A 26,950-nucleotide genomic window follows, 5' to 3' on the forward strand; every position below is an offset into this window, starting at 1 on the left:
CTCATTAAATCATGCGCATGTGAAGTTCCCGAAGGTTTTTTGCTACCATAGGCCACACAGAAACAACCTCTTTGTTATTAGTAACCAGGGTAAGGTTGCGTACATTTGACCCCTAAACCCAGCTTTGGTGGGACCCAATCAATGACAAAGGGGTACCCAGCTTTGGTGGGAGTCAATCAATGGCATAGGGGTAATGGAATGTTGTTGGCATGTGTGAATTGCTTAGTGGGTGTTTTCATGAAGGGGATTTGTACAACTGACAGGAGTAATTTAAAGTAGGGATTTTGCTGAAGTTTGCTTTCTATATTTTGTTCAGAAAGAAAAATTGATGCTGTTCTGCAAATTACTTCATAAGCGTAGATAGGGCTATTCATAGCATTGACAAATTTGTTTTTCCATTGAAAAGCTTTTTGCATTTAGCATTAGGAGTTTTCAATATCCATCAGATACTATTGAGCGAGCAATTCTGTTCCTGTTCTATTTTTTGGACAATCTATTTAGAGATGTATTGGAGAACCAAGAGGCATCAAGCTGGGGACAAAAACAGAAATTAATTCAGTTGAAAGGATAAAATGAACCCTGTTTCATCCATGTACTTTTGAATGGAAAGGAAATCGAAAACACTAATGCTATTGTTGAAAATGAAAATCGGAAAAGCTTGATACTATTGGATGAAAAAGGAATTAAATAGACGAGAAATTGAGAATACTAGATATGGTCACTAACACTAAAGGCGATGCGAGGATAAAGCTTAATATGTTGGATCACTGCACTTTGTAGTATTGGCCTATTTTTTGTTTTCGTGCTTCTAGTTGATTAAACTGGTTTTCATGGAGTGCTCCATTGTTTAATTATATTACCTAAATACACTTTTAGTTGAGGAACTTACATTACTGTTGAAAAATTGTGCATCTTCCTGTATCCTCGGCTAACCCATCTCATATCATAGATTTGTCCATTCTTGACAGAATTACAATGCTCTTAGTTATGATGACAAGATATTGGATGGTTTCTATGACCTTTATGGTGTGGTCATCAGCAGTGAATCATCAAGGATGCCATCCCTGATTGATCTTCAAGCAACACCAGTATCTGAAGGTATTAGTTGGGAGGCTATTCTGGTAAACAGGGCTGCTGATGCCAATCTGCATAAACTTGAAAAGAGGGCTGCCATTTTGGCTTCTGAGGCAAGGTCGGATCCCCTTCTCGGTGACAATGCATTGGTGCGACAGCTTGCTACTCTGGTTTCTGACTACATGGGTGGACCAGTTGGAGAACCAGACGACATGTTAAGAGCATGGAAAAGCCTTAGTTATAGTTTGAAGAATTCAACTTTGAGGAGCATGGTGTTGCCACTTGGATCTTTAACAATTGGAGTGGCTCGTCATCGTGCTTTACTATTCAAGGTACTTCTCCTCAATCCTAGTTATTTTCCTTAAATTTGAAGCTTTGCGGATTTGCTGAACATAGCCTCCTATTTGGTGTAATGTCGAAAAGACTTGGACCTTGTTTACTTATAATAGATGAGGGCTATTGGGCATCTCTGAATGGAGCAGTATCAGCATGTTTATGAAGCTAGAGAGTCTAAATTTGTATTTGTTTCTTTACTTATGGTAGCTTTTGCTAGCATTATTCTTTTCTGTTTAGTGGTATTCTTTGTGGCAACCACATGCACATCTTTTGGTTGAGATGGGGACATAAAAATGCATGCTTTTATATACCCTGTTTGTGAAATTGCATTGACGCAGACGAAAACAAAATTATTGTTTAAAAAGACTTGCTTTATAGGGCTAATGGTTCCCGTTGCGTGATATCGTCTGTATATGTAGCTTTCAATTGTGTTTTTCTTCCTTCTTATAGTCCTTGTCAAATTTGATGTGGTTTAGGGATTTGCTTGTAACAATTCCATTTATATGTGAAGTTGCACGCAATCGAAAACTACTATTTGTTATTACAAGGGTAAGGTTGCATACTTCCAACATCCAAACCCTCCCAAGTGGAAGCCACTTGGCATTGGAGTAATTCCTTCTTGTTGTTCCTAGATGTTCTATCTTTTACTCTTTTGAAAGAGTTTTAGTTTACAGTCCCTTGCGTACTAATGTTGAGGGACTAATCTAAATATAATAATAATTTTATATTCACATCTATGCTATAAACAAATCAATTTACGTCAACCAAAGAATGAAGCTTTATTATTGAAAAAACATACCTAAACAAAGAATACTTGCACTAGTTTTATATGGAAAATTACAAAAAATTAGAATTTCAAAGATTTTCACAATTTTTGAATTTATCTTCATTGCTAACACGTATCTTATATTTTTGTTTCTTTTGTTTGCTCTAATACATTAAACTTATCGAATAAGAAAGGTAACTTGTGAACCATCAAACCTATTTTAATGTAGAGGAGTCCTATTATGTTAACAAGGAGTTTCACAATAAAGAAAAAAAAATATTATTAATGTTGAAGTAAAATGTTATAGCCTAGGGATGGGGAATCCCTCTTGCAACCTATTTTAATGTAAAGGAGTCCTATTTTGTTGACAAGGAGTTTCACAATAAAGAAAAAAAATATTATTAATGTTGAAGTAAAATGTTATAGCCTAGGGATGAGGAATCCCTCTTGCAAACAGGGAAACAATCTACATTACAATCCTTCATTCACTTCTACATAAATCGGTTTAAGAACAATGAATTTAAATCCACTTGCCTTTGCCCAAAGAGAGGCAAGAAAATTTGCCTTACCCCAAATTAGTTCAATCGGAAGAAAACTATCCTTAAAGATTCTCCATTTTTGTTTCAACTCCAACCAAAACAACAAATGAACAAATAGTCCACATCTTCCTAAGGTCACTGTCATTTCCATATCCAAGATTGAGTTTTATAAATTGTCATAATTTATTTATTTTTAGCTACCTGAAACACAACTTATGCTTTCAAAAGTAGACTTTTTTGGTATTTATATTGATTACCAAATTCATAAGTCCAGCTTCGGTTCATTTTCCAAATATTTTGTTAGAAATCCACCCAATGCTTAAGCTTGTGTGTTTTAGGGTTCTTTTGTCGTATTAGTTTCTGAGACCTTGCAATGGCAATCTATAGGCTGTCTTTAAAGTTTTTAGCATCACATGGTTGCTAAATTTAGAGTTAATGGAAGTAGGAAGATATTCTAGATGTATGTTTTGATAGTTTCTATGAAATTTGAATCTGCTAACACTACTCCCAAGAAACAATGTCTATTGTCATAGAGAATCTGTTCTAACCCGTAGTTTCTTTATCAGGAGCTGTGTCTTTTGTGTTGGATTTCCTGTTCAACCTTTTGACATGAGTTCTTTTGGCTGTTTTCTCTATCTATTTGAAGGTTTTAGCTGACAGTGTGGACCTTCCGTGTCGTTTAGTGAAAGGACAATTATACACGGGCTTTGATGATGTTGCTGTGAACTTCGTTAAGATCGATGGTGGAAGGTAAGGTTACTGCATGTGTTTCCTTGCTGAAGTGAAAATACATAGCTTCTTGGTTTATGGTTTCCGTACGATCTCCTCAGTACACAAATAGTACCTTTGAGCTCTCAACACTTAACATTTTGAATCTCCTGGAGTAAGATATCGTTAGTAACTTCCCTAAAAATTGGCCATATATCATATAAACAATAGTGCATTATCCCATGCCTTTCCTAGGCAGGTTTGGGGGGTCAAATGTATGCGACCTTATCCTTCTGCTAACAAATAGGAAGTTCCTAATGGACCATTAATACAAAATCATTTGTTGCTTCAGATAAATAAAAATCATTTAGGAAACTAACACGTATTACTAAACATAAGAGTCCAAGGGAACATAGTAAACTAACTGCTAGTTTACTACTACTCAATAAATAAGGTTTTGAAGCATAACAATATGTATCATTAACACTTTTTTATTCCATTGGGTTCCTTTTGAAGTGTACGTCAAGGCAATCCATTTATGATACAGCTTACGAATTAATTAATAAATTAAACATTATCATCGATCTCCGTATATTTCCTTGGTTACTGAATTTTGTCAGGGTTGTGATATTGTACTTTCAGTAGGAGTACTTCTGTGTTTTCCCTGGAGAAACTTAGACTATATACGAATTTGGATATTAGCGAATATGAAACTCTTATTTTCTCTCAGCAGTAAATCTTATTTTCTTTCTGCCGTAGTATCTCTACTTGTTAATTAAACATCATGATCTATTTATTAACGATGATAAGCATTCCAAATGGTTGTATGATCATACTAGGTGGTTAACACATTAGTTTTTTTCTCTTATAAGTCATCAGTAGTCAAATTACTTGTTTACATTGCAGGGAATTCATTGTTGATCTAATGGCAGATCCAGGGACACTAATTCCTTCTGATGTGGCAGTGACCCACGTTGACTATGCGGATTCCTTTTCTTCTACTAGTCCTTTGTCCCGAGACATTGAATCAAATATGGGCACTTGTAGCAGCGGAGCAGTTAGCTCATTTGACGAGCCTTCAGATTCTGGGATACTAGATGAGAAGATTTGCCTCAAAACTCAGTCTGTCGGAATAGATGAGTCCGGTGACAAACTTTTTTCTACTGCTTCTGATAAACTTCTCGGGCCAGGATTGAGTGGTGATGAAGTTAATGCATCAACAGGGTTCAGCAGAAATCCCAGTGAAGGGAAAAAGTTGCCAGTGGAGGTAACTCCATCTAGAAACAGCTATCCTATAATGCATGCAAGATCTCCTTCATGGACAGAAGGAGTTAGCTCACCAGCCGTGCGCAAAATGAAGGTGAAGGATGTTTCACAATACATGATTGATGCCGCCAAAGAAAATCCTCAATTAGCACAGAAACTCCATGACGTGTTGCTCGAAAGTGGTGTTGTTGCTCCTCCAAACCTGTTCACTGAAATTTATCCAGACCATTCAGATGTATCTGTCACTTTTACTAAGCCTCATGTTGGACTAAGGCAAGAGAATATAACGAAGCAAGAATCGCGAAAGTCTAAAGATTTGGATTATTCTGTTCAACCCAAATTCTTGCCACCCTTACCTCCTCAAATAGGGCCATCAAAGGCAAGTCCAAGCCTGCAGCTAGAAAATGTGCACCCTGTACAAGGTTCTGAAACTGATAATTCTATAGGAGCTAGTGAAGGTAGCACAAACCCTTTCGACATACAGTCTGGTGTAACTCCAGTTAAGTTCGGAAAAAATGTTCCCGTTTCTGCTGCAGCAGCAGCAGCAGCTGCTGTTATTGCATCATCCATGGTGGTTGCTGTGGCCAAATCAAGCCCTGATCCAAACTTTGAACTCCCTGCTGCTGCCGCTGTTACTGCTACTGCAGCAGCTGTGGTGGCGACAACTGCTGCTGTTGGTAAGCAGTATGAGCAGCTGGGGGCTTCTCCACACTCACCAGGTGGAGATGTTGGCTTCTTCAACGAAGCGGTTGGTTCAAGGAGTGCAGAGGGGGATGATGCTGTTGGCAAGGAGCGAGACACTTCCGGAGCCAATTCAGAGGAAAGAACATCTGATAGGTCTGCAGGCGGTGATAGTGCAAGTAGTGCAAGGTCTGATATGCAGTTAGACGACGTTTCAGATTGCGAGATTTTGTGGGAGGAAATTACCCTGGGTGAGCGTATCGGACTTGGTATAGCAATACACTATTATTTCCTTGATCCTATATTTCGTAATTTCTTAGACAACTTCATATATATGTCGTTTGTTTACACTTTTAGGATCATATGGCGAAGTTTACCGTGGAGATTGGCGTGGAACTGTAAGTATTTTTTCCTCTTTTTTATAATTAAATTTCTTTAAGACTTTACCGGGTGGCCATTGTCCAGAAATTTACATAAGGTCTTGAATTAATATTGATGACATTGTTAAGGAGAGCTTAGTGCTCTACTTCTAATCACAACATTGCATGGGCGCCTTTATTTAATAACACTATCTTCATTTCTTTTTTTTGCGCGCACAAGAGGAATGGTGCAATTGAAAAAGAACAAAGAAAGTATGTTTTTTTGTCTATATAAACTATATAAGGAGCCTCCCCCTTCCTCTTTCCTAAAAGCATACTAAATTCGATTTTCCCCATCCAATAAGCATACTGGCTCAGCCAAGTTTGGCCAATTTGAATCTGATGTACAAAATTTTGAAAAAACTTTTTGTAATCCCTCAAAAAAGATCAGGATTTTTCCTCTCAAACTTTGCACGTTGTATTTGGAGTTTGTAAGGTTTTATAATCATACGTTCTAAAAGTGTTGTGTTACAATTTCAAGGAAAAAGTATGCATTGTAGATTAGATTTGTATTAGATAAAAGGTGGAATAAAGCATAATCTTTGTTAGGGACGTTTATCATGTTTTGTTTTGTTTTGTTTTGGTTCATGTAGCCGATGTGTAACACCCTTAAATTTGAATCTTACAAAATTTGAAATGTATGCTGGGAAAATCATGGATTCATCCTTTGAGAGTGTGACCGCCACACTAGTTCACTAAGGAAACTAAAGTAAGTGTAAGAAAGTTTGATTACTACAGCTGTCTTACATAAAAAACAACTCCAATAATTCAGTAACTATATGTCCAAATATCTTAAACCTACATTACAAAAACTCAAACTAAATTCTATTCTTCATTCTCCCATGACGTGTGCCCATCTGCAAAATAAAATATACAAGAAACACAAGAGAAAAAGATTCTAAAATCAGAAAAACTGAAAATTTTTAACTCCATCCTGTAAAATAATACTCTCTCCTATTCAACTTAGGTGTCCCATTTACTTTTGGGACACTATTATCTATCACTCTTACATTGTATTTTATTAGTAATCTATAAGTTAAAACATAATCATGTGGGATCTATTTGATTTGTTTTAATGTGAAATTTATTAATATCAATTTTTTATAATTTTTAATTATATATAATTAGATATTTGAAGGATTGAATAAGTGTATTGGATAGAGTGCATAAAGTAAATGGGACACTTAAGATAAATAGGAGGGAGTAATTTAGAAAAATTATTTTTAAAGTTGAATTAACATCAAAGAAAATATTTATATCACAATTAAATTCCAATTGGAGATACATACTCAGATCATATAGCCAATCAAATCCCAATAACAACAATGCTTACGATTCATATACAAATCCCATTAACAATAATACTTACAAATTAAATTCATTTTAATTAGGGAGAGGAACGCCACAATTCAATTGTCATCTCCTTGCTATGACCACAAGTCAGAAAAGAGACAAAAGTTTTAATATTTTATAATTTTTCCTAGTTGGACAACAAGAAGGGCACCAAGGGCACCATTAATTAATATAATAACTAGTTGAATTAACTAACAAGGCAACTTGTTCATAATTTTCCTCTTTTATTTATGTGATCATAACACATAGCATTCAATTATATTATATACATTCAATTATTAGTCCCAGTTGAAATTATCCACCTTAAAATATATTTATTTCTCGATTCCTCAAGTTCATAAATAAATCTCAATCGCACAATTGTTTTAACTAACACAATAATTATAATATAGCAAATATGATAAAAATATTGTTAGTAGTATTAACAAAACTATTATAAAAAAATAAAATATTAATTGTAATAAAATCATACATCATATAATTCACATAAACACAAAATACCCTAACAGGATCTTAGAGCGATGAGCATTGAACATTACCTCTTGTAGCATGTCAATTTAACCCAAAGATTCAACATCTCTGATAACCATTTTTACCGACATCTACATCTCTTGAGTTTCCCAAATTTCGTCTCTTATAACCTCTTCATGTGACATTTGCATCGATTATTGCAATTTTCTTTTGTAGTAGATGGTGGAGAAAATAGAGTTTGAAAATACGTAATTTTTCCTAGGTTGAAAATGATGAATTTGCCGACTAGTGATATAATATGAAGGTTACATTTATAGACAATAGTTGAGGGTTTGAGCTAGTTTTTAAATTTTTAAAAATAGTAATGGTTGAATTTAAATTTAAAAGATATGATTTTCATGTAACCAACTTTGACCAATTCAAAATTTTCAATTTTCAATTTATTTTTGAAAATCAATATTGAACTCTAAATTTTCAAATTTAAATAATTGAAACTATAATTTTAAATATTTTTTTAGGTAAAATTTATGGATATAGCACTACATTATTATGGCTTTTTCATTATTTTTACAATTTCAGGAAGTTGCTGTTAAGAGGTTCTTGGACCAAGATATATATGGGGAGTCGCTAGAAGAGTTTAGAAGTGAGGTAACATAAGTACATGATCACATATCTTGATGTTCAGTCTACTTGGTAGCTCATTTAAGATTCTGAAATATCTAGTAATTTGCATTGCTCCCACAAAGATTTCTTTACTTTAGACATTGACGTGTTTTAGCTTATATTGAGCATTAATTGTTATGTTGTGTCATTAAAATTATTTGCACTTTTCATTTATGTGAAGTTGGTGGTGATGTTTGCAATCGAGGTTTAATTGGATATAATCTTGTTATTATGACAAGGGTAAGTTTGAATACATCTGAGTATCTGGCGCTTCAAACCTGCCTAGGTGAGAGCTAGTTAATGATATGTTGTTGTAGTATGTGTCATAATTTTGTATTTACATTGATTCTTACCCCCTTTGTCCCCTAGAGAAAGCATTCAAAATTTGGAGTGTAAAAATTAATTTGTAGTTGAAGAGTAAGACAACATACAAGTGGATGTTGGAGATGAGTGATTAAAAAGGAGAGAGAATAATTTTTGAAAGAGATTAAAAGGAGTGGAACCATTTCCATAAAAGAAAACGATATAAATTGAGTGGGATTGACCAAAATAGAAAGTGGAACATTTTCATGGGGACAAAGGGAGTATTTTCTTTATCGTTTGTCATGTATAATTTACATTGTCAAAGACAACGAGTTCCACCGCTTTAAGTGTGCTAATAACAATGCCTAAACAGTTTAAACTCATGTGTTACACTGAAAATTACAAATCTGTGATGCTTTAACTTACCACTTTATCCTGCTACACCTGTGTTAAAACAAAATTTCCAGCTGTAAACTGCAAACACATAATATGGGTGGACCTGGCCAGACAAAAACTGAACAAACAAACTCACCCTTCAATTCTTCATCTTATATTTTTCGTTTTTTCTTCCTACTTTGTTATTTCTCCATTGCATTTGATTGATATTCCAGAATAATGAGGTTGTCTTGCTCTTTAACGAGCTAGCTCTAATTCACTAAAAGCTAACATATGGTTCATCAATGCTTGTAATTGTCATTTTGGATGAGCAACAGTTGGTGCAAAATTTGAAAAATTTTTGTACTATGATTTGCACTGATTTAAACTTGCTTGAAAACATTATTTGATCTTAACATTTTATTACTCGGAAGCCATTAAGTAAGTCCTACCTATGCGTGTTTGGAAAGTTGGATATACATTATCTTACCCTTGTTAGTGATAATAAAGAGGTTAATCTTGATTGAACCTCTATAGCAAACATAATCACCAACTTCAAATATATATTAAGTGTTGATGATTTAATAAGCCATGATTGATGTCAAAAATTTTATACACATTTACATCATATAATAGATGCTTAAGATATTTTTTAGCTTAATTTTTGATTTATGTTTATGCACTTTCAGATTCCAATGTCTTACGACATATTTTTAATATATTCTTGAAAACTTGTGCTTCAAAACTGTTTTTGTTGTACTTCGGATGTTTTATGTACCTTGCTTGAGTATATGGTCTTACATACTGCTATACCTTTGAATAATCTATTCATGCCAAGATTGAAAAATTCCTAGAAATAACGTTGCCTTCATCGCATTTAAGAGGAAAGGAGCATCACATTCCAAACATATCAACGGAATTTCAAAATGTGGATTTATTTCCATTAAATAGCCAAATGCTAGAATATTTATTAAATCAGTTCTTGCTTTATTGAAATAAACAGTTTAAAAACAATTTAAAGTTGTTTGATGCAATTTGATGGAATTTGAATTTTACTATCCGTCATCTACTGGGAAGTGAAGCTTTTGGTATTAAATTTGATTTCCTTTTCTATTGTCTTAACATAATAGCTTCATATCCAAAGTCTCTGGTACATTTCATAATGATTAGAATCTTTCATTATTTTTGGATTGATAATTTTTTTATTAAAATGATTCTCTTGAATTGTTATGGTATTCTATATACAACTAAAATAAGTCTGACCTTGGCACTGATGTAGGGTCATTTGATGATTTTTACATTGGGTCTACCTTTTGATGACTAGGTTCGTATCATGAAAAGACTAAGGCATCCAAATGTTGTTTTGTTCATGGGAGCTGTTACTCGTCCACCAAATCTGTCAATTATTACAGAATTTCTTCATAGGTATGTTCTCTTTCTTCCACGACTTAGTTATATCATGGAAAGTTCTAAGCAATTAAACAATGTTTTTTCTCACACGCTTAACTCCTCATGAACCACATTTTGGTATAATCATACATGATTGGGCTGGCACAACACTTTGTTCGTGTACTCTCAAATAGGCGTACACGACTCGTAGCTTTGAAATTATATCCAAGATTCTGATTGCATTTCAAGGGGAATAATTTCCATACTTAAGTTGTACATTTAAAAAATTACCTAATTTTCTGCATGACCATTTTAGCATCATTTTTCACATCTTTGTGATGAATGAAATCGGACATTATTTAGAAAGTTGTTGTTAATAGATCATTTTAGCTTCTTGATAAGCTGCGAATCGTGTATTAAGTTAAAATCGTAGGGGCTACTCAATTTATTCGAAAATATCACTTTTGCATGGAGATAATGGAGACGACGAAAGAGAAGATGAAAACATCAGCAATATTGAGCTTGTAATAGTGCTCTGCTTGGGCTCAAAGCTCCACACGCTCAATATTTAGGTTTCACTAGAGCTTGAGAAGCTAGAGCTTAAGAAAATAATTGCAAGCTTGGCTTGATTTGAGCGTAAATTTGAACTTGACTTATTATTTTTAGTTTTTCCTACATATATACATATGTTTCTTATGTATCTTATATTTTATGGGGAGAGGGGGTAAGCATGTTTTTCATGCTGCATTGAAAAAAAAAATGAGAATTAGAAGTAATAAGTCTTTTTTATGAAAAATATATATAAATTAAAGGTGATGCAAAATGGGTTAGGGAATGGATCTTGCTTAGAAAACCTCTAAAACGAAAGGTAAAAAACGTATTATAACATTTTTTGGATGCACTAAAACGTTGGGGTCTTTTAAGTACTTTTCAAGACACACTTGCAACAAAAACTTTAAATTCTCAAGCAGCTTAAAGAACTCACAGTTTTCTCAAATTCACTAACAATTCAATTTATAGTTCATGAAAAGCATGTCATAGATAGGTCGATTACATCCCTATTATTCATAAAACTAGACTTGCTCTCAAAGCCCAACACATCTAACTCTTTGACCTTTTAGCTAACATAACTACCTAATTTGAGATTCTAAATAAAGACTACTAATGTCCTAAGCTACTCCAAGTTATTGTCCTAGGGATACTGTTACAACTCTAATAAAATTGGACCCAAATCATCCATGCAAGGAGGACTTACAACTTGAATTTACTACTTTAACTAATGATAAATTTCTAAATACTATGAACATTAGTTTAACTCACTGAATTCTTCTATAATTCCTACATGAAACCATCCAATCAAGAACAAAATGACTTCCTAGGATGCTTATTAGTTAGCTAGGATCAGTTATTTCAACTCTAATGAAGCTTAAATCGCGTATTTATGGATAACCATGTAATTGTTGATTAGTCTTCTTGGAGGCTTTGAAGTCTTGCCTTGATTGTCTTCCTTTAGTTGGTGTCATTCAGAACTTGATGAGCTTCATTTACCACATCTTCAACATGTATTTCTTCATTGATTCCCAAGGCCTTATGAGTGATTAAGAAGGTTGAATTTGTAACTCTCCTCTTAGTATCCGAAATCAACCCTGTTATGAGCATTAAGAGGACTGTAACTAACTTAACTTCAATATACCATTTGATGCTGTATTTGGATCCCGGCTTCATGCGTGCACTTGAACCATGAACTCTTGAATTTTCACTTTACAATAAGTATAAGGATGATACCTAATATAATCACATGTCATAAAACTCTTCTTGTCAAATTGCTTTCAGATCTCATGGACTTATGGACTTGTAAGTTTTAACTATACCTTCTTAGTTTGAACTTGCTGAAGATTATCACAATTCACAATAGCTCAATAATGAATGTACATTTTCTAGAGAATTTTTCCCTTGCCAAAGTCTATGTCTCATAATGTTATCTTGTTACTCTTCTTGAGGCTCAGTTTTGCATCACGAGCTTCGCCTGAACTTTGACCAAGCCAAGCTTGAGTAGCTCACCAACCACAAGCCACTCCTAATACCAGGATTACAAATGTTTTGTCTAAAATAAATAGAAATTTTCTCCTTGATGCACTAAAATATAATGACATTCTCTATTTCATTTTACACCGCTTAAGTGTGTATCTTGGTCAAGTTTAATTTTTGGTGCAATTGAGAATCTTATTACAAACTCCCACTCCCCCCATGAGATAAAGTTTAGAGTGGATTCTAATGCGAGATTTAAGAGTAGATGATGAATGTTCAGAGTGAGAAAAGAGAAAAGCAATAATAAGTGTTACGATGAAGATAAAATAAGGTTCCATGTGATGAAAGGAGAAAAGTTGAAGAAAAACAAAGCAATAGAGTTGGAAAAGCAATCTTCACGCTATTAACTTTTACTTAAAAGGGAAAGATTAACTTGTATTTTGAACATCCTACAATAAATTCAAAAACAAGGTTGTATCGTATCGTAAATGTTTTTGAAATTTACCGAATTGGCATTACTCGTATCATAAAGGTGTGAAAACCCACATTTTAGGCCGTTTCAAGCAACATTTCATGGTTTACGCCAAAAATTGGCGATTAGATAATCGCATCACCCTCATTACCATGTACCGCAACCGCGATTGTTACCGTATTTTTGCACTATATAACATAAAATTCATAGATTTTGAAGATTACTCTGTAAAATTCATTTTTCTTTTTGCAGGGGTAGTTTGTATAGATTACTTCACCGGCCTAACAACCAACTAGATGAAAGGAGGCGGTTAAGGATGGCTTTTGATGCTGTAAGTGTCTTTCCTTCCTCTTAACACCAGCCCACTTTGACGACTCTTGATGATAATATTAGAAATTCAATTTCAGGCAAGGGGTATGAATTATCTTCATAGCTGTTCACCTGTAATTGTTCATCGTGACTTGAAATCTCCAAATTTGCTTGTTGATAGGAATTGGGTTGTTAAGGTTGGGTTCCTTTTCTTTTAGTATTAATCTTAAATTCAACTGTTAATTGTTTATCTTTTTAAATGTGATGGTATTTCTTTTCTTAGGTCTGTGATTTTGGCTTATCTCGTATGAAGCACAGCACATTTCTTTCTTCTCGCTCAACTGCAGGAACAGTAAGTTCTCATCCATCTTTTTGGGATAAAGTTGGTGTTGAATCTATTCTTCACTATTCAAAACTTAAGAGAGTAGCAGTGAGGAACGCAAGTTCTGGAATATTCGAGATTGTTGGAAGATATTTTGAAATAGATTTACCATAAAGAAAACTGACAAAAATAATCCCACCTACAGATTATTTTAGAGCAATCGATTTTGGGGATTGTCTTCTCAAATATAATATAGAAACCTAAAATAGTAAGTTTTTTAGGTTAATTGTGGCCATCTCAAGCTCACGGGGGGGGGGGGGGGGAGAGAAAAAGTAAAGCAAAAGCTATACAAATTCAAAAGAAAAAGGAACCAAAATTTCGATTGCTTGTGATGATTCTTTTAGAAGACCCTTAAAGTTTGTTTAATCTAGAATAATTTATATTCAGGATTATCTATGGGAAGACATACCATAGATGATATTATTGTGAAATTTTTTGTCATGGATCCGGATTGTGCTAGGCCATCCATTAAGTATATTCTAGAAGGAATAGAGCGCTTGCAAAACAGAATTGAAAAGCTGGCAGCAAATTGTTATGAAAGAATATTTCTGTTATTCACAAATGATGAGCTGTACCAGAGGGTCTCTAGAACAAAGTACGACACTATATAATGTAAAGGGGGGCTAGATTTCTTTGGAGGCTTGTAGTACAATTTCGAGTGTATTTACACTAAGGAGTTACTGAGTCACTCTAAGAACTCAGGGGAGTACACTGCTCTCTTATACATAATACAAGCATTCCATCTCTCTACATTTTCTTCTTCTCTTCTCTCTTTCTTTCTTGTTACTCTTCTTTTCTGTGTATTCTGAAACTCTTGCATTGCTTGAGCACAATAGTGGTATCAGAGCAAGATCTGGCCCCAACTCAAACTAGTCGTCTGGAGAGTTTGGAGGCAGACGTGCAGGAGTTGCAAAACTTGATTCCCGAGCTTCAAACTTCACTGGAGGATAAGCTCACTGATATGATGAGAAATTTCGAGGAGTCACAGTGTCGAATCGTGTTGGAGCAAAGCAAATCGAAGGTGGAGCTCTATCGTAATCAGGAAGAAATGAAGAACTCAATGATGGTGGTTATGGCGAAATTGAAGAACATCAGCAACAGGGTCAAGGTGAGTTCGGAAAGGGAGGATGTCACTTCGAAGGAATCTCAGCTTTTTGTGGAAGGAGGGGGATTTGATGTCCCTAATACGATATTGAAGAGGACCACTTCCCGGCCGTCTCAGGAGGTGACCAACTGGAAGTGCCGTCGCCCGGAGTATCCATTGTTTTCAGGGGACGATCCGGATGGTTGGGTCGCTAAATCAGAACGGTGCCACAAGTTTTACCGTCTCGGTGAGGCTGAAATATTGGGGACAGCCGTGCTTGGGTTGGAAGGGGATGCAACTTGGAGAGCCCTAAAGAGGATGATGTTGAGGCGTTTTAGGGGGCAGCGCGGTGGCTCATTAATGGAACAATGACTTTTGGGGAGCCAAGAAGGAACGGTAGAGGATTACGTTAAGAAGTTTGTTCAATGGCTTCCTCCATAGAAGAGGAGATGAGTGAGGAAGGCTTGATTGCACATTTCATCCGCGGGTTAGAGATGAAGGTGGGAAGTGAGTTGAGAGTGTTGGATCTAGTGACGGTTGAGGAAGCTATGGAGATGGCAATGAGAGTTGAGGAGAATTTAAAATTCATTTTTGGGCAGCCAGGAGTTGCATATACCCACTATCAAACCCGAAATTCCCAAAATAACCCCAGCCTTACAAATTTCCAAAACACCCTCCACCCTACCCGCACTTATAATTACCAAAAAATATCCCAAAACACTTTCCCAATCCCAAAACACAACCCACAGCAAAACCTTCCCAACAACCGAAAAACTCCCAACCCTGAAAACACCAGACGATTATTGGACCGTGAATTCCAAGAGAAAAAAGAGCGTGGTCTATGTTTTCGTTGTGATGAAAAATGGCGGATCGGTCACGTATGTAAAAAAAACTCAGTGTGCTTATTGTTGGCGAGGAAGAGGAGGTACTGGAGGATGCGCCTGAGGAGGAATGAGCGGATGCCGAGGATGGGGGCGCAGCGGGCGATGGTCGTAGTAGTGTATCCCTTAACTCTGTAGTCGGAATTAACAGTCCGAGAACTATGAAGCTACGAGGTAAAATTGGGGGTGAGGGAGTGATAGTTATGGTGGACCCGGGAGCTACGAATAATTTCATATCTTTTATCTTTAACAGTAGTTTCTAAACTTCACTTGGTTATCTCGGAGACCGAGGAATTTTCTGTTACTTTAAGGACTGGAGAAATACGCAAAAGCAGTGGCATATGCAAGGAAGTCGATCTCGATCTGGGCGCACTTATCATCTCTGAAAATTTCTTATCGCTGGAATTGGGTCATGCCGATGTTATTTTGGGGTTGTAATGGTTGGCAAAATTGGGTACCATTGCTACCAATTTGAAGATTCGCATGATGCAGTTTAGCTGGCAAGGAGCTAAGGTGATATTAAGAGGAGATCCGTCATTGGACCGGTCCCAAATTACTCTTAAGGCCATGTTAAAAACAATCCAAAAGAATTTTGGGGGAATTTTGGTTGAATTGCAGCATCTTGAATTTGGTGGAGTTTCGATAGAGGGTAGACCCTTAATCTTGATGAGGTACCTGAAGACTTGAAGGAGGTGCTTCAACAGTATTTGCGGGTTTTTCACATACCTTCAGGCTTACCTCCTCTTAGGCAGAGACAACATCACATTACCTTGAAAGAAGGTAGTAATCCGGTAAGCGTGAGGCCGTACTGTTATCCACAAATTCAAAAGGAAGAAATCGAGAAGTTAGTTGCTGAGATACTGCAGGCGGGTATTATCCAACCTTCCCATAGTCTTTTTTCAAGTTCGATGTTATTGGTGAAGAAGAAAGATGGGTCGTGGCGTTTTTGCGTCGATTATCGGGCCTTGAACAAAGAAACCGTGGCTGATAAATACCCAATTCCAATGATCGAAGAGCTACTTGATGAGCTCCATGGCGCACAAGTCTTTTCCAAACTCGACCTTAAATCTGGGTACCATCAAATTCGTGTTCGCTAGGAGGATGTCCTCAAAACCGCTTTGGGTACCCACGATGGTCACTAGAGTTTCTCGTCATGCTTTTCGGCTTGACAAATGCTCCGGCTACATTTCAAGCGCGCTCATGAATGACGTTTTCAAACCGTATCTTCGCCGGTTTGTCTTGGTTTTTTTGACAATGTATTGATCTATAGTGCTTCTATGAATGACCACATACAACATTTGGCTACTATTTTGAATGTTTTGGAGGAACATCAACTATATGCAAATTTCAAGAAGTGCAGTTTTGGCCAACAGGAGATGGCTTACTTGGGTCACATAGTCTCAAGCAAAGGCATTGCCGTGGATCTCGATAAAAATCAGACTATGGTGGATTGGTCATCTCCCCGGAATTTGAAAGAATTGCGTGGTTTTTTGGGCTTGACCGGTTACTACCGACGGTTCATTAATAAGTATGCTCACATTGCTACCCCCCTGATGCACCAGTTATGCAAAGATTGTTTTGCTTGGGATGAAGAAGCAGAGATTGCATTCCAACAGCTCAAACAGGCATTGTTGAATGCCCCTGTTTTATGTATTCTAAATTTTTCTTTGCCCTTTGTAGTGGAAGCGGATGCTTCGGGTCATGGGCTTGGTGCTGTTTTGTCTCAAGAAAAGCATCCTATTGCTTTTTTTTTTTAGCAAGGCCTTAGGAGTTAGGGGTCAGGCCAAATCCATTTATGAAAAGGAGTTTATGGCGATCGTTCTTGCTATCCAAAAATGGCGACATTATCTCATTTGCCGCCATTTCATTGTATGGACTGACCAGCAAAGTCTCAAATTCATTCTGGAGCAGCGGGTGATTGGGGTGGAATATAAGAAATGGGTTTATAAATTACTGGGGTATGATTTTGAGGTCAAATTCAAACCTGGCAGTTCCAACAGCGCTGCTGATGCTCTCTCTCGACATCCTAACTTATCCCTCATTCAGTTCACGGCTCTTCTTACTCAAGCCAATATTGATTGGCAAGTCCTAAAGGATGAAATAGCCAAACATACCAATTTACAGCAGCTCCATTCTAATCTTGCTGCAGGCAAAATTGGGGTTGGCTTCTCCCTTCACCATGGCCTATTGCCGTATAAAGGACGCCTTGTCATTCCATCAAATTCCACCTTGATTCCAAAGCTTCTGTTTGAGTTCCACGACTCAGCTATGGGTTCTCATAATGGGGAGCATAAAACTTATTTACGCATCGCCGAGGATTGGTATTGGAATAGTATGCGTCGCCGCATCTTTCAGTATGTTCGTGATTGTCTCATTTGTTAACTGTAACACCCTCAAAGTAGGTCGGACTTTTGAAAACACCTTTAATGAAAAACATGAGCCAAAACCTACTCATGTGAGTGTTACCGCCACATCTATTTCTAATAAAATAAATGTAAGGCTTAACGACTAAGAAATAACTTAATAACTTTAAATCCAACAAAGGGTCATACAACATAAGAAAAGACTGAAACGCAATCTATGTCCATATAAAATTTAAACAACTTAAGGTAAAATTTAAACTGAAATACGACTCTAATAAAAGCTATGTTTCTAGGTGATCCTCACTCCACGATTCCCACGCAATCAATAACCTGCAACATAAGAATGCAAGAAAAACAAGGGAAAAACTTTCAAAATCAGGAAATTGAGTAATTCCAACTCCATCCCATAAAACGATTAAGTTTGAAAATGATTTAAGAAAATAAAATATAATCAAATTGAAAATAATTTTAGAAAATAATTTATAGCTGAGTTTAAAAAAAAACAATTTGTGAAAACAATATATAGAATATCACATAAACCAATTTATTAATTTGATATTTAATAATGACAAACACATAATCAATTTTTAATTTGAGGGAACGAGAACGCCAGTAGGCTGAGGCTTTACCCTTATACCTACTTCATCAAGAGGTCGTCACCCCAAATAATTCAAGGCCAGCAGAGTAGTCTCAGGGAACCTTAGTGTGCATACCCCTTCTACTTGGATCACAACAAATAGAAGGAAGACCAAACATCGTATCAAGTATCAGAAATAATAATACCTGTCGGCAGCTATACTAACCAAACAGGACAACCTGTTCATCACCCTTATACTTGGATCACAACAAATATAAGAGCTTCATTTCCCTCGTGTTACACTTTACGTGATTTAATATATTTTAATAATTAGTCGCGTGCACACAAACATATAATCAAACATACATTATACATTTTATTTTATGATCATAGGTTTTCCTAAGAAAAATATATCTCAGGAATATTCAATTGCAATATTAATATCATAATATTTTTCTCCCAAATTCAATCGCATTTAAAATCATTATTAAAATAATGATATAACTTTCATCAAAATAATAATATTATAAGTATTTCTCTTTCAAATTAAACCGTATCTAATTTCGTTATCAAAATAATAATATAAATTTTATCAAAATAATAATTATAAATTCAAGTTTGACAAAATTAATAGTATATATAATTTGAGAATATATAAAACATGATATCATACAAAATAATGTCATATAAAATCATGCATTCTATTTAAACACATTAATTTTCACTTAGCACATAATATTAATGGGATAGTCCTAATTAGATGGACATTGAGAATTACCTTGTCACGCGATCCTAGACAAACGTACGCTCCTAATAATCTTTGTCTACGAATTCGCTGTCTACACGATAAAATAATATATCTCAAATTAATACCCCGATCAACCCAATCGAAATAAATAAATTAAAAGACTCTCAATTTATATTTTATAATTTATTTAAAATGAAAAATGTTAAAATGTAGTTAAAATTTTAAATATTAGTAGTAATAGTTTTAAAAGAAAAGGACAAAGTTTAAATAATAAAAGGATTATAAAAAACGAAAATATATATAAAGGTGCTTTAGAAAACTTAGGAAATTTAGTACTGGTTACCAATACCCACGAAAAGAAACAGGGGAAAGTAGAGAGAGGAGGAGAAAGGGAGAGAGAGATACCAATACCCACGAAAAGAAACAGGGGAAAGAAGAGAGAGGAGGAGAAAGGGAGAGAGAGAGAAAGAGGGAGAAGGGAGAAGGTGCCGTCGCACGCTGGTGGTATCTCAGTGACCGTCGTATCGTCAGAAAACTAAGGTCAGAAATACTTTTTTTTTTTTGTTCCCATTTTCAAATAAAAGACGGGTGTTTTTCAATTAATAGCATAATTTTTTTTGGGTTTTGAATAAAAAAAATTTCTAACTAATAGATGAAATTCATACCTTTAATATCAAAATCTTGCCTTTTCTTGATTAAATTTTAAGCAATTGGAAGATGGAGGAAGTAGTTTGTAGGAGAAAAAAGAAGTGTGAGTAATAATGTGAATGAATTAAGGGTAATTGGTTTAATTTATAGTGGGTAAATGAGGTTAGTTATAAGATTTAGAGGGGGAAGTGGGAAGTTATTTGTTAATGGGGAGTTTTTTTTTTTTTAATTTCTGAAATTTGTTTTTATAGATTTATTATTACTATTTTATTTATTTATTATTATTATTATTATTTTTTTTTTTTAAAAAAGCGGATGTTACATCAACAGCAGAAGGCATCCCACCAAAAGCCCCAAGGTCTTCTTCAGCCCTTGTCCATGCCCACTCAAATATGGGAGGAAATCACTATGGACTTTGTGGAAGCTTTGCCTCGTTCCGGTGGTTGGGATACAATTTTGGTTGTGGTTGACCGTTTATCGAAGTACGCTCATTTTATCGGTCTTAAACATCCTTTTACGGCTCACACAGTCGCTTCACTTTTTGTCAAGGAAATTGTGTGCCTCCATGGTTTTCCCTTATCCATCGTCTCCGATCGAGACAAAGTGTTCATGACTATATTTTGGCGTGAACTTTTTTCGCTTGCAAGGCACCCGGTCCTTTTACTGCTCACACAGTCGCTTCACTTTTTGTCTAGGCAATTGTGTGCCTCCACGGTTTTCCGTTATCTATCGTCTCCGATAGAGACAAAGTGTTCATGACTATATTTTGGTGTGAACTTTGTTCGCTTGCAATGCACCCAGTCCTTTTACGGCTCACACAGTCGCTTCACTTTTTGTCAAGGCAATTGTGTGCCTCCACGGTTTTCCCTTATCCATCGTCTTCGATCAAGACAAAGTGTTCATGAGTATATTTTGGCGTGAACTTTTTCGCTTGCAAGGCACCCAACTATTATGTAGTTCGGCATATCACCCCTAAACCGATGTCCAAACCGAGATCGTTAATCAAGCCCTTGAGACTTTTTTACGTTGCTTTGTCAATGGGCAACCAAAGGCGTGGGCTAAATGGTTACATTGGGCTGAATTTTGCTACAATACCTCCCCTCACATGTCTGCTAATATGTCCCCTTTTATGGTAGTATATGGCCGGCCTCCTCCCTCCCTTCATCGCATGGGTAACAATTTGACACCTGTAGACAGCTTGGAGTCGTGGTTGAAGGAGCGTGATGCTATTTTGGATGACCTCCGTTTTCATTTCTTGCGTACTCAACACCGTATGAAACAGTGGGCTGACCTCAAGCGCAAACCTGAGTCATTTGAGCTTGGTGACTTAGTCTTTTTGAAGCTCCAGCCTTAGCAACAATCATCCATTGCTCGTCGCCCATGTGACAAATTAGCTGCCCGGTTCTATGGTCCTTTTGAGGTCATTGGCAAGGTAGGTGCTGTTGCTTAGCGTTTGCAACTTCCTGACACTAGTCGAATCCACCCGGTGTTTCTCATTTCCCAACTTAAGAGAGCTCGTGGGGCTGCCTTCAATCCAACTCCCATTCCCGCTCACCTCTCTTCTTCTTTAGAGTTAACAGCTGATCCTGAGGATATCCTGGGCATACGCACTGATTTCCTTAATCCTACTCATCTATTGGAAGTTCTCATTAAATGGCAGGGGCTGCCACTCTCTGATGCTACTTGGGAGCCTTTTTCAAGCATGAAGGCTACTTTTCCTGCTTTCCACCTTGAGGACAAGGTGAGTTCCATTGGAGCGGGTAATGTCATGGATCCGGATTGTGCTAGGCCATCCATTACTCAAGTATATTCTAGAAGGAATAGAACACTTGCAAAACAGAATTGAAAAGCTGGCAGCAAATTGGTTATGAAAGAATATTTCTGTTATTCACAAATGATGAGCTGTACTAGAGGGTATTCTAGAACAAAGTACAACACTATATAATGTAAAGTGGGGCTAGATTTCTTTGGAGGCTTGTAGTACAATTTGGAGTGTATTTACACTAAGGAGTTACTGAGTCACTCTAAGAACTCAGGGGAGTACACTGCTCTCTTATACATAATACAAGCATTCCATCCCTCTACATTTTCTTCTTCTCTTCTCTTTCTTTTCTTGTAACTATTCTTTTCTGTGTATTCTGAAACTCTTGCATTGCTTGAGCACAACATTTTCTTTAGAAGTTATGAATAGTTAGGAAATATGAGTTAGCTTAACCAGGACACAACACGTGCTCTGTGTTTGGGCATTTAATAGTTGAATGGTTCAAATACTTTTACTGGCTCTAGGCAAGTGCAAGCGTTTTTCACCTTCTTGATATTTGGATAGCTTTTACGTCAATGATTTTGTTAAAGTATTTCTTCATTGAAAGACAAGGAGAGAAAATTTCAAGTGAAACTCTTCTTTGTTGTCTTGTTTTAGTATGCTGAATACTATTTGAATTAGAGAAGCTTTTATCAAGAAACTTCAGTTAAGTTTTCAAACTATAAGCTATGCACGCCAACAGTCTGCAACTACAATGATGTACATTTCTACATACGTTTTTTCTTTGACTTGGTATTATGAGGCTAGATTCAAGAACTATAGTTTTAAAAATTATATACAACTATACTAGGTATACGCTTTTTTCCTCTTTTTTTCTTTTTGTGTTATGTTGGGCATGCTCCCTAATACTCTGCGATTATCTCAAAGTTTGTACCCCTACGAATATGTGTCTATGTTTCCATCTTGTATTTAACTTCCAATTTTATGTTTTGATGATACCATGAAGCACAAGTAAATGTGTTGTCAAAATCCATGGCCACCTTTTTTTTTGCAAATTGGGAAATTTTATTAATAAAATAAGTCCCTAAGAAGAGACCGAAAACATTAAAGGGACCTATAATGCACCTCTCCGGCATAAAACACCCGTAGGGAAAAAAGCATTGAGGAAACATATGTAGGGCGCCCTTTAAAGGATAGTGAGCAAATGTATTGCTCATTTTTGAAAATTTTGTAAATGCAACTGTGAAGTATGTACTAATGTGCAATTTGGACTCATTGACACTCACCACTTGAGTTTTGGGGACCATTTCTTAAAAGGTTTGGTATGCAATCTACTTAGTTATTTTTATATGGTGCAGGCTGAATGGATGGCTCCAGAAGTCCTTCGAAATGAGCCTTCTGATGAGAAGTATGTCCCTATTAATGTTTCTGGTTACATACTACCTCAGTTTTTTTTCTTTGGTTATATTTGTCTCTTTCCTTATTGGTATGCATTTTCTTTGTCTTGTCCCACTTGTTCGTTTTCTTGTGTGGTGTTCATGACACAAAAGGTATGCCACGTACATATATAAGTATAGTCCAAGATATATGAGGAAGTCCTTAAGATTTTTGAATCACGATTGGTCTACATGAAGATTCTTCTTTTAGCTCTTTTCTATTTGCAGTTTTCATATATGAGAAAGCAAGAACTACTGAGTAATAATTTCCATGGTGTATGTTGTACCCATCGTACTACTAGACGAAATTGGAGACGTTGTGAATGTTAAGCTAGTGATGTGGAGACATTTGTTAGAATCAAAAGAGTTCATACTAAGTCAAATAAAGGAATGTCAATTTGGCGCGAAAGATCATAATAGAGGTATTATAATTTTAAGTATAAAAGAGCTCCTGAGGTCTGAAGTGAATGTTTCAAGTACCACTAAGGTTAAAGTGATGATTCCATTGGACTATAATTAGAGCAATATTACTATGAATCAACATGATGTTCTTTCAAAAGATGACACTGTAGGAAGATGGGGATAGTTGAGATGCGTATGTTAAGATTGGTGATTGGACATACACCAGAAAATAAAATTTTTATTGAAGATATAAGAAAGGGCCCTGAAGTCGTAAATGGAAGACAAAATAAGAGGAAATTGTCTATGCTGGTTTGGACATGTGCAAAGAAGACCGAAGGCAAAAGAATTGAAGGTTGACACTTTGAGGAGTTTAGATTAGGAAGTGGTAGATTGAAGATATTATGATCAAGATAATAAGATTAAAGAATGACATGAAGAATTGTGATTTGCTGGAGCATATGACAAAGATATGAATGAATGAAGGGGAAATATGTGTAAATCATAATTGGAATTGGTATTTTTTAGTATTAGATGAGCATTTAATTTTATTTTTAGCCTTAGATAGGGTCTTAACACACCTTTAAAAACTTAAGCTTATTATGTTTTAATTTCATATATTTTTGTTCACTATTTTCGTATCATTCATAATCTTGCTAGTATAGAACTGGTTTTGGTATTTAAATTGTTTTGATATTTAGCCCATCATTTAATTGATACTTTCAGGTGTGATGTATATAGCTTCGGGGTTATACTCTGGGAGCTTTGCACTCTTCAGCAGCCATGGGGAGGAATGAATCCTATGCAGGTGGTTGGTGCCGTTGGCTTTCAACATCGTCGTCTCGACATACCAGAAACTGTCGATCCTGCAGTTGCTGATATCATTAGAAGATGCTGGCAAACGTGAGTAAATTAATGCTCAACCATTGTTTTGATCAACTATTTTTCGATACTTTTTCTTGATTTAACGTATGCGGGGCCCGATCCACTAGGAACAACAGGGTATGAGGGTAGTTCCTTTGAGATGAGAAGAATTATACAATCATTAACAATCCACCACAAGCTTTGCCGTAGCTAGTATTTTTTTAGGGCGAATACGAACATGTCAATTTTATCCACCTTACATGGATCATGATTCTTTATATAAGTGAAGGAATCATCAGAAGGTGTCTTCAAACGAAAATATGTGTTATTTTCATCAAAGAGACTATAATTAATTCATTAGTATTAGTTGAACACTGAAATATAACATTCTCGACACATTTAGCATGCTTGAAACAACGCTTTGTTTTGTCTTCGACTGGCCGTGCAAACAATACTGTTTTCAAGGCATGGAGCAATCATCGATGTGCAAGTCAAAATCCGTAAAAACTAAAAAATGAAGCAAAATACAAAATCTAACCAATTGGGATTAAGGCTTTAGCATTATTGTACAAAAGTCTAGCTATCTCCTATTCCTCACAAGACCGGGAGCGCAGTAATTAGAGTATTAGGATAAGGTCATATTGTCCAAACACCATAATTATAATAATGATACATTAATGCAATTGCTTGAGCAAAATGAGCACAAAGAAATAAAGTTTAGGACTTGTGGAAAAGACCAGCTTGCTCGACTGAGCGGTTTCTTTTGACCCATTCGAGCTGGCTACACGGAGTCGGTTTTGCGACTTTTTAAATGTGAGCAACACATGTCTTTGAACTTTGTGCGTGTTTGGACCTATTAAGGGGGGACATTTGCATGATGATTGAAGTCAAATGTCTCTCTCATTATTCTATTACAATGATCATACCTGTTACCGCATTTTTGCATTATGATCCAGGCATTTCCGTAACATATCTTCCTCACTATCACCATCATCTCTCTCGTATCTATGTATCCGTCTATTTATCTATCCTTACCTAATTTTTGATCCTAAATCCAATGCTACACATTGTATTTTACATTTTGATCCTAAATCCAATGCTACACATAATATTTTACATTCATAATTTAATTACATAAAATGTTTCACAGTGGAAACTATGGACTTTGATATCTTGTGATATCCTCTCTAAGAGCTATCAACTTGCCACTTTAATTGCTATCATTTTTATTTATTCCCTGATTAAGAGATAGATATAGGAGGTTCTTAACCCCAAGGGTGGTTATCGGCCCATTCAAGGTGGCCGATTGCCTAGGACCCCCAAAAAAACAAGGGTCTCATATTTATAAATTTCTTATAGTTCATCGGTCAATGTAGATGGGTAGTGACATGTGTTCCTATAATATTGTTGGTTAGGGGTTCAAAACCCACCAACATCATATTTTTACGGAAATTTCGGTCCATATTTTATCATTAATGGTTTAAAAGAAGGGCATCAATTTACTAAATATCAAAAAGTAAATAGGGCCCTATACTCTTTGCATCGCCCCTGCTTTACTCGATGGGGTTTGTACAAGGCACCAACTTGATTAGTTAGGAGAAGTGGACGAGTTTGATGCTAGTGTCGCAATTAGATGTCAAGTTGATTGCACCTGAAAGCCCAAACGAAACACACTTGCAAAATATTTCTCGTACATTTACATGACGCTACATTACCCAAATGCCATTCAGTGGCTCCCAAATAAGGTAGGGGGTTCAAATGTACGCAACCTTACCCTTGTTAGTGTTGTTTCCGATTAACCCTTGGTAGCAACCCAATATTATACCGTGTTTACCGTAGAGCTCGTCATTTGAGCTAATCATATGATTTGTCTTCTAAATTTGCTGCATAATATTAACCTTATGAACTCAACATTGTAGAGACCCAAAGCTCCGGCCTACATTTACTGAAATTATGGCTGCGCTGAAGCCGCTACAAAAGCCTATAGGATCACAGCTGCCACGGCCAAGTTCCTCAAGAAGCAGTGAATGAGAAGAGCCGTAATCATAGATCAGCAATGTTATCTAACTCCGGAAAGTGCGCTACCAGCCGCAGGTGAATTCCGATAAATTTGAGGCAAATCTGGTAAGAAAAAGTACAAACGAGGCTGGATGAAGATCTAATCCTCGAACGTATAGATAAATATGATTCTTTGTACGTTATCTTCTTCGGTTACTACTTACGAGGGTGCTGTGCATGATAAATATGTGTTATTGATTTGTTGCGAATGGCGCCTGCCCTTATTCCCGTTTCTCCCCCTCTGTTTTCGGGTTGTAACTTGTAAGTGTTTTCTGAATAGTCTTGTAATTTATAACTTGATCTTTGATTCTCAAGATTGCCATGAATTTTGTGACTAAAACAAATTAATCAGCAATTTGTAAAGCTTTTTTTTTTTTGTTTGAAATGAATTTTATAGGCAACTTTCTCAATTCATATACTATGATCTGACCGAAAGTGATCCTACTTTTATTCAGCATTATTTTTTATTTTGAGTTGTATTTTTCATTTTATATCATTTCTACGTGTAAATATTGATTCATCACTTTTTTTAATTTAATTCATATATTTTAATTCTTTTTTTATTTTATCTGAATAATTTATTATCTCTTTTCATT

General features: G+C 35.9%; 1 protein-coding gene across 2 annotated transcripts in view; it reads left to right on the forward strand.

Moving 5' to 3' along the window:
- The window catches only part of LOC130798353 (probable serine/threonine-protein kinase SIS8), a 28,065-nt gene extending 1,297 nt beyond the window's left edge, over nucleotides 1-26,768 (forward strand). The window contains exons 2-13 of one of the 2 annotated variants that reach the window (XM_057661293.1): nucleotides 969-1,406; nucleotides 3,362-3,465; nucleotides 4,330-5,639; nucleotides 5,728-5,768; nucleotides 8,193-8,261; nucleotides 10,279-10,379; nucleotides 13,096-13,174; nucleotides 13,251-13,349; nucleotides 13,436-13,504; nucleotides 22,956-23,005; nucleotides 24,159-24,335; nucleotides 26,216-26,768. In XM_057661293.1, coding sequence (XP_057517276.1) covers nucleotides 969-1,406; nucleotides 3,362-3,465; nucleotides 4,330-5,639; nucleotides 5,728-5,768; nucleotides 8,193-8,261; nucleotides 10,279-10,379; nucleotides 13,096-13,174; nucleotides 13,251-13,349; nucleotides 13,436-13,504; nucleotides 22,956-23,005; nucleotides 24,159-24,335; nucleotides 26,216-26,327 — 2,649 coding nt within the window. In that variant the 3' untranslated portion in view covers nucleotides 26,328-26,768. The remainder of the gene's footprint in view (nucleotides 1-968; nucleotides 1,407-3,361; nucleotides 3,466-4,329; nucleotides 5,640-5,727; nucleotides 5,769-8,192; nucleotides 8,262-10,278; nucleotides 10,380-13,095; nucleotides 13,175-13,250; nucleotides 13,350-13,435; nucleotides 13,505-22,955; nucleotides 23,006-24,158; nucleotides 24,336-26,215) is intronic. The other variant, XM_057661294.1, reaches the window with a different exon arrangement.
- The last annotated feature ends 182 nt before the right edge of the window (nucleotides 26,769-26,950 follow it).

The sequence above is a fragment of the Amaranthus tricolor genome, chromosome 13, assembly GCF_026212465.1.
Source record: "Amaranthus tricolor cultivar Red isolate AtriRed21 chromosome 13, ASM2621246v1, whole genome shotgun sequence".
NCBI lineage: Eukaryota > Viridiplantae > Streptophyta > Magnoliopsida > Caryophyllales > Amaranthaceae > Amaranthus > Amaranthus tricolor.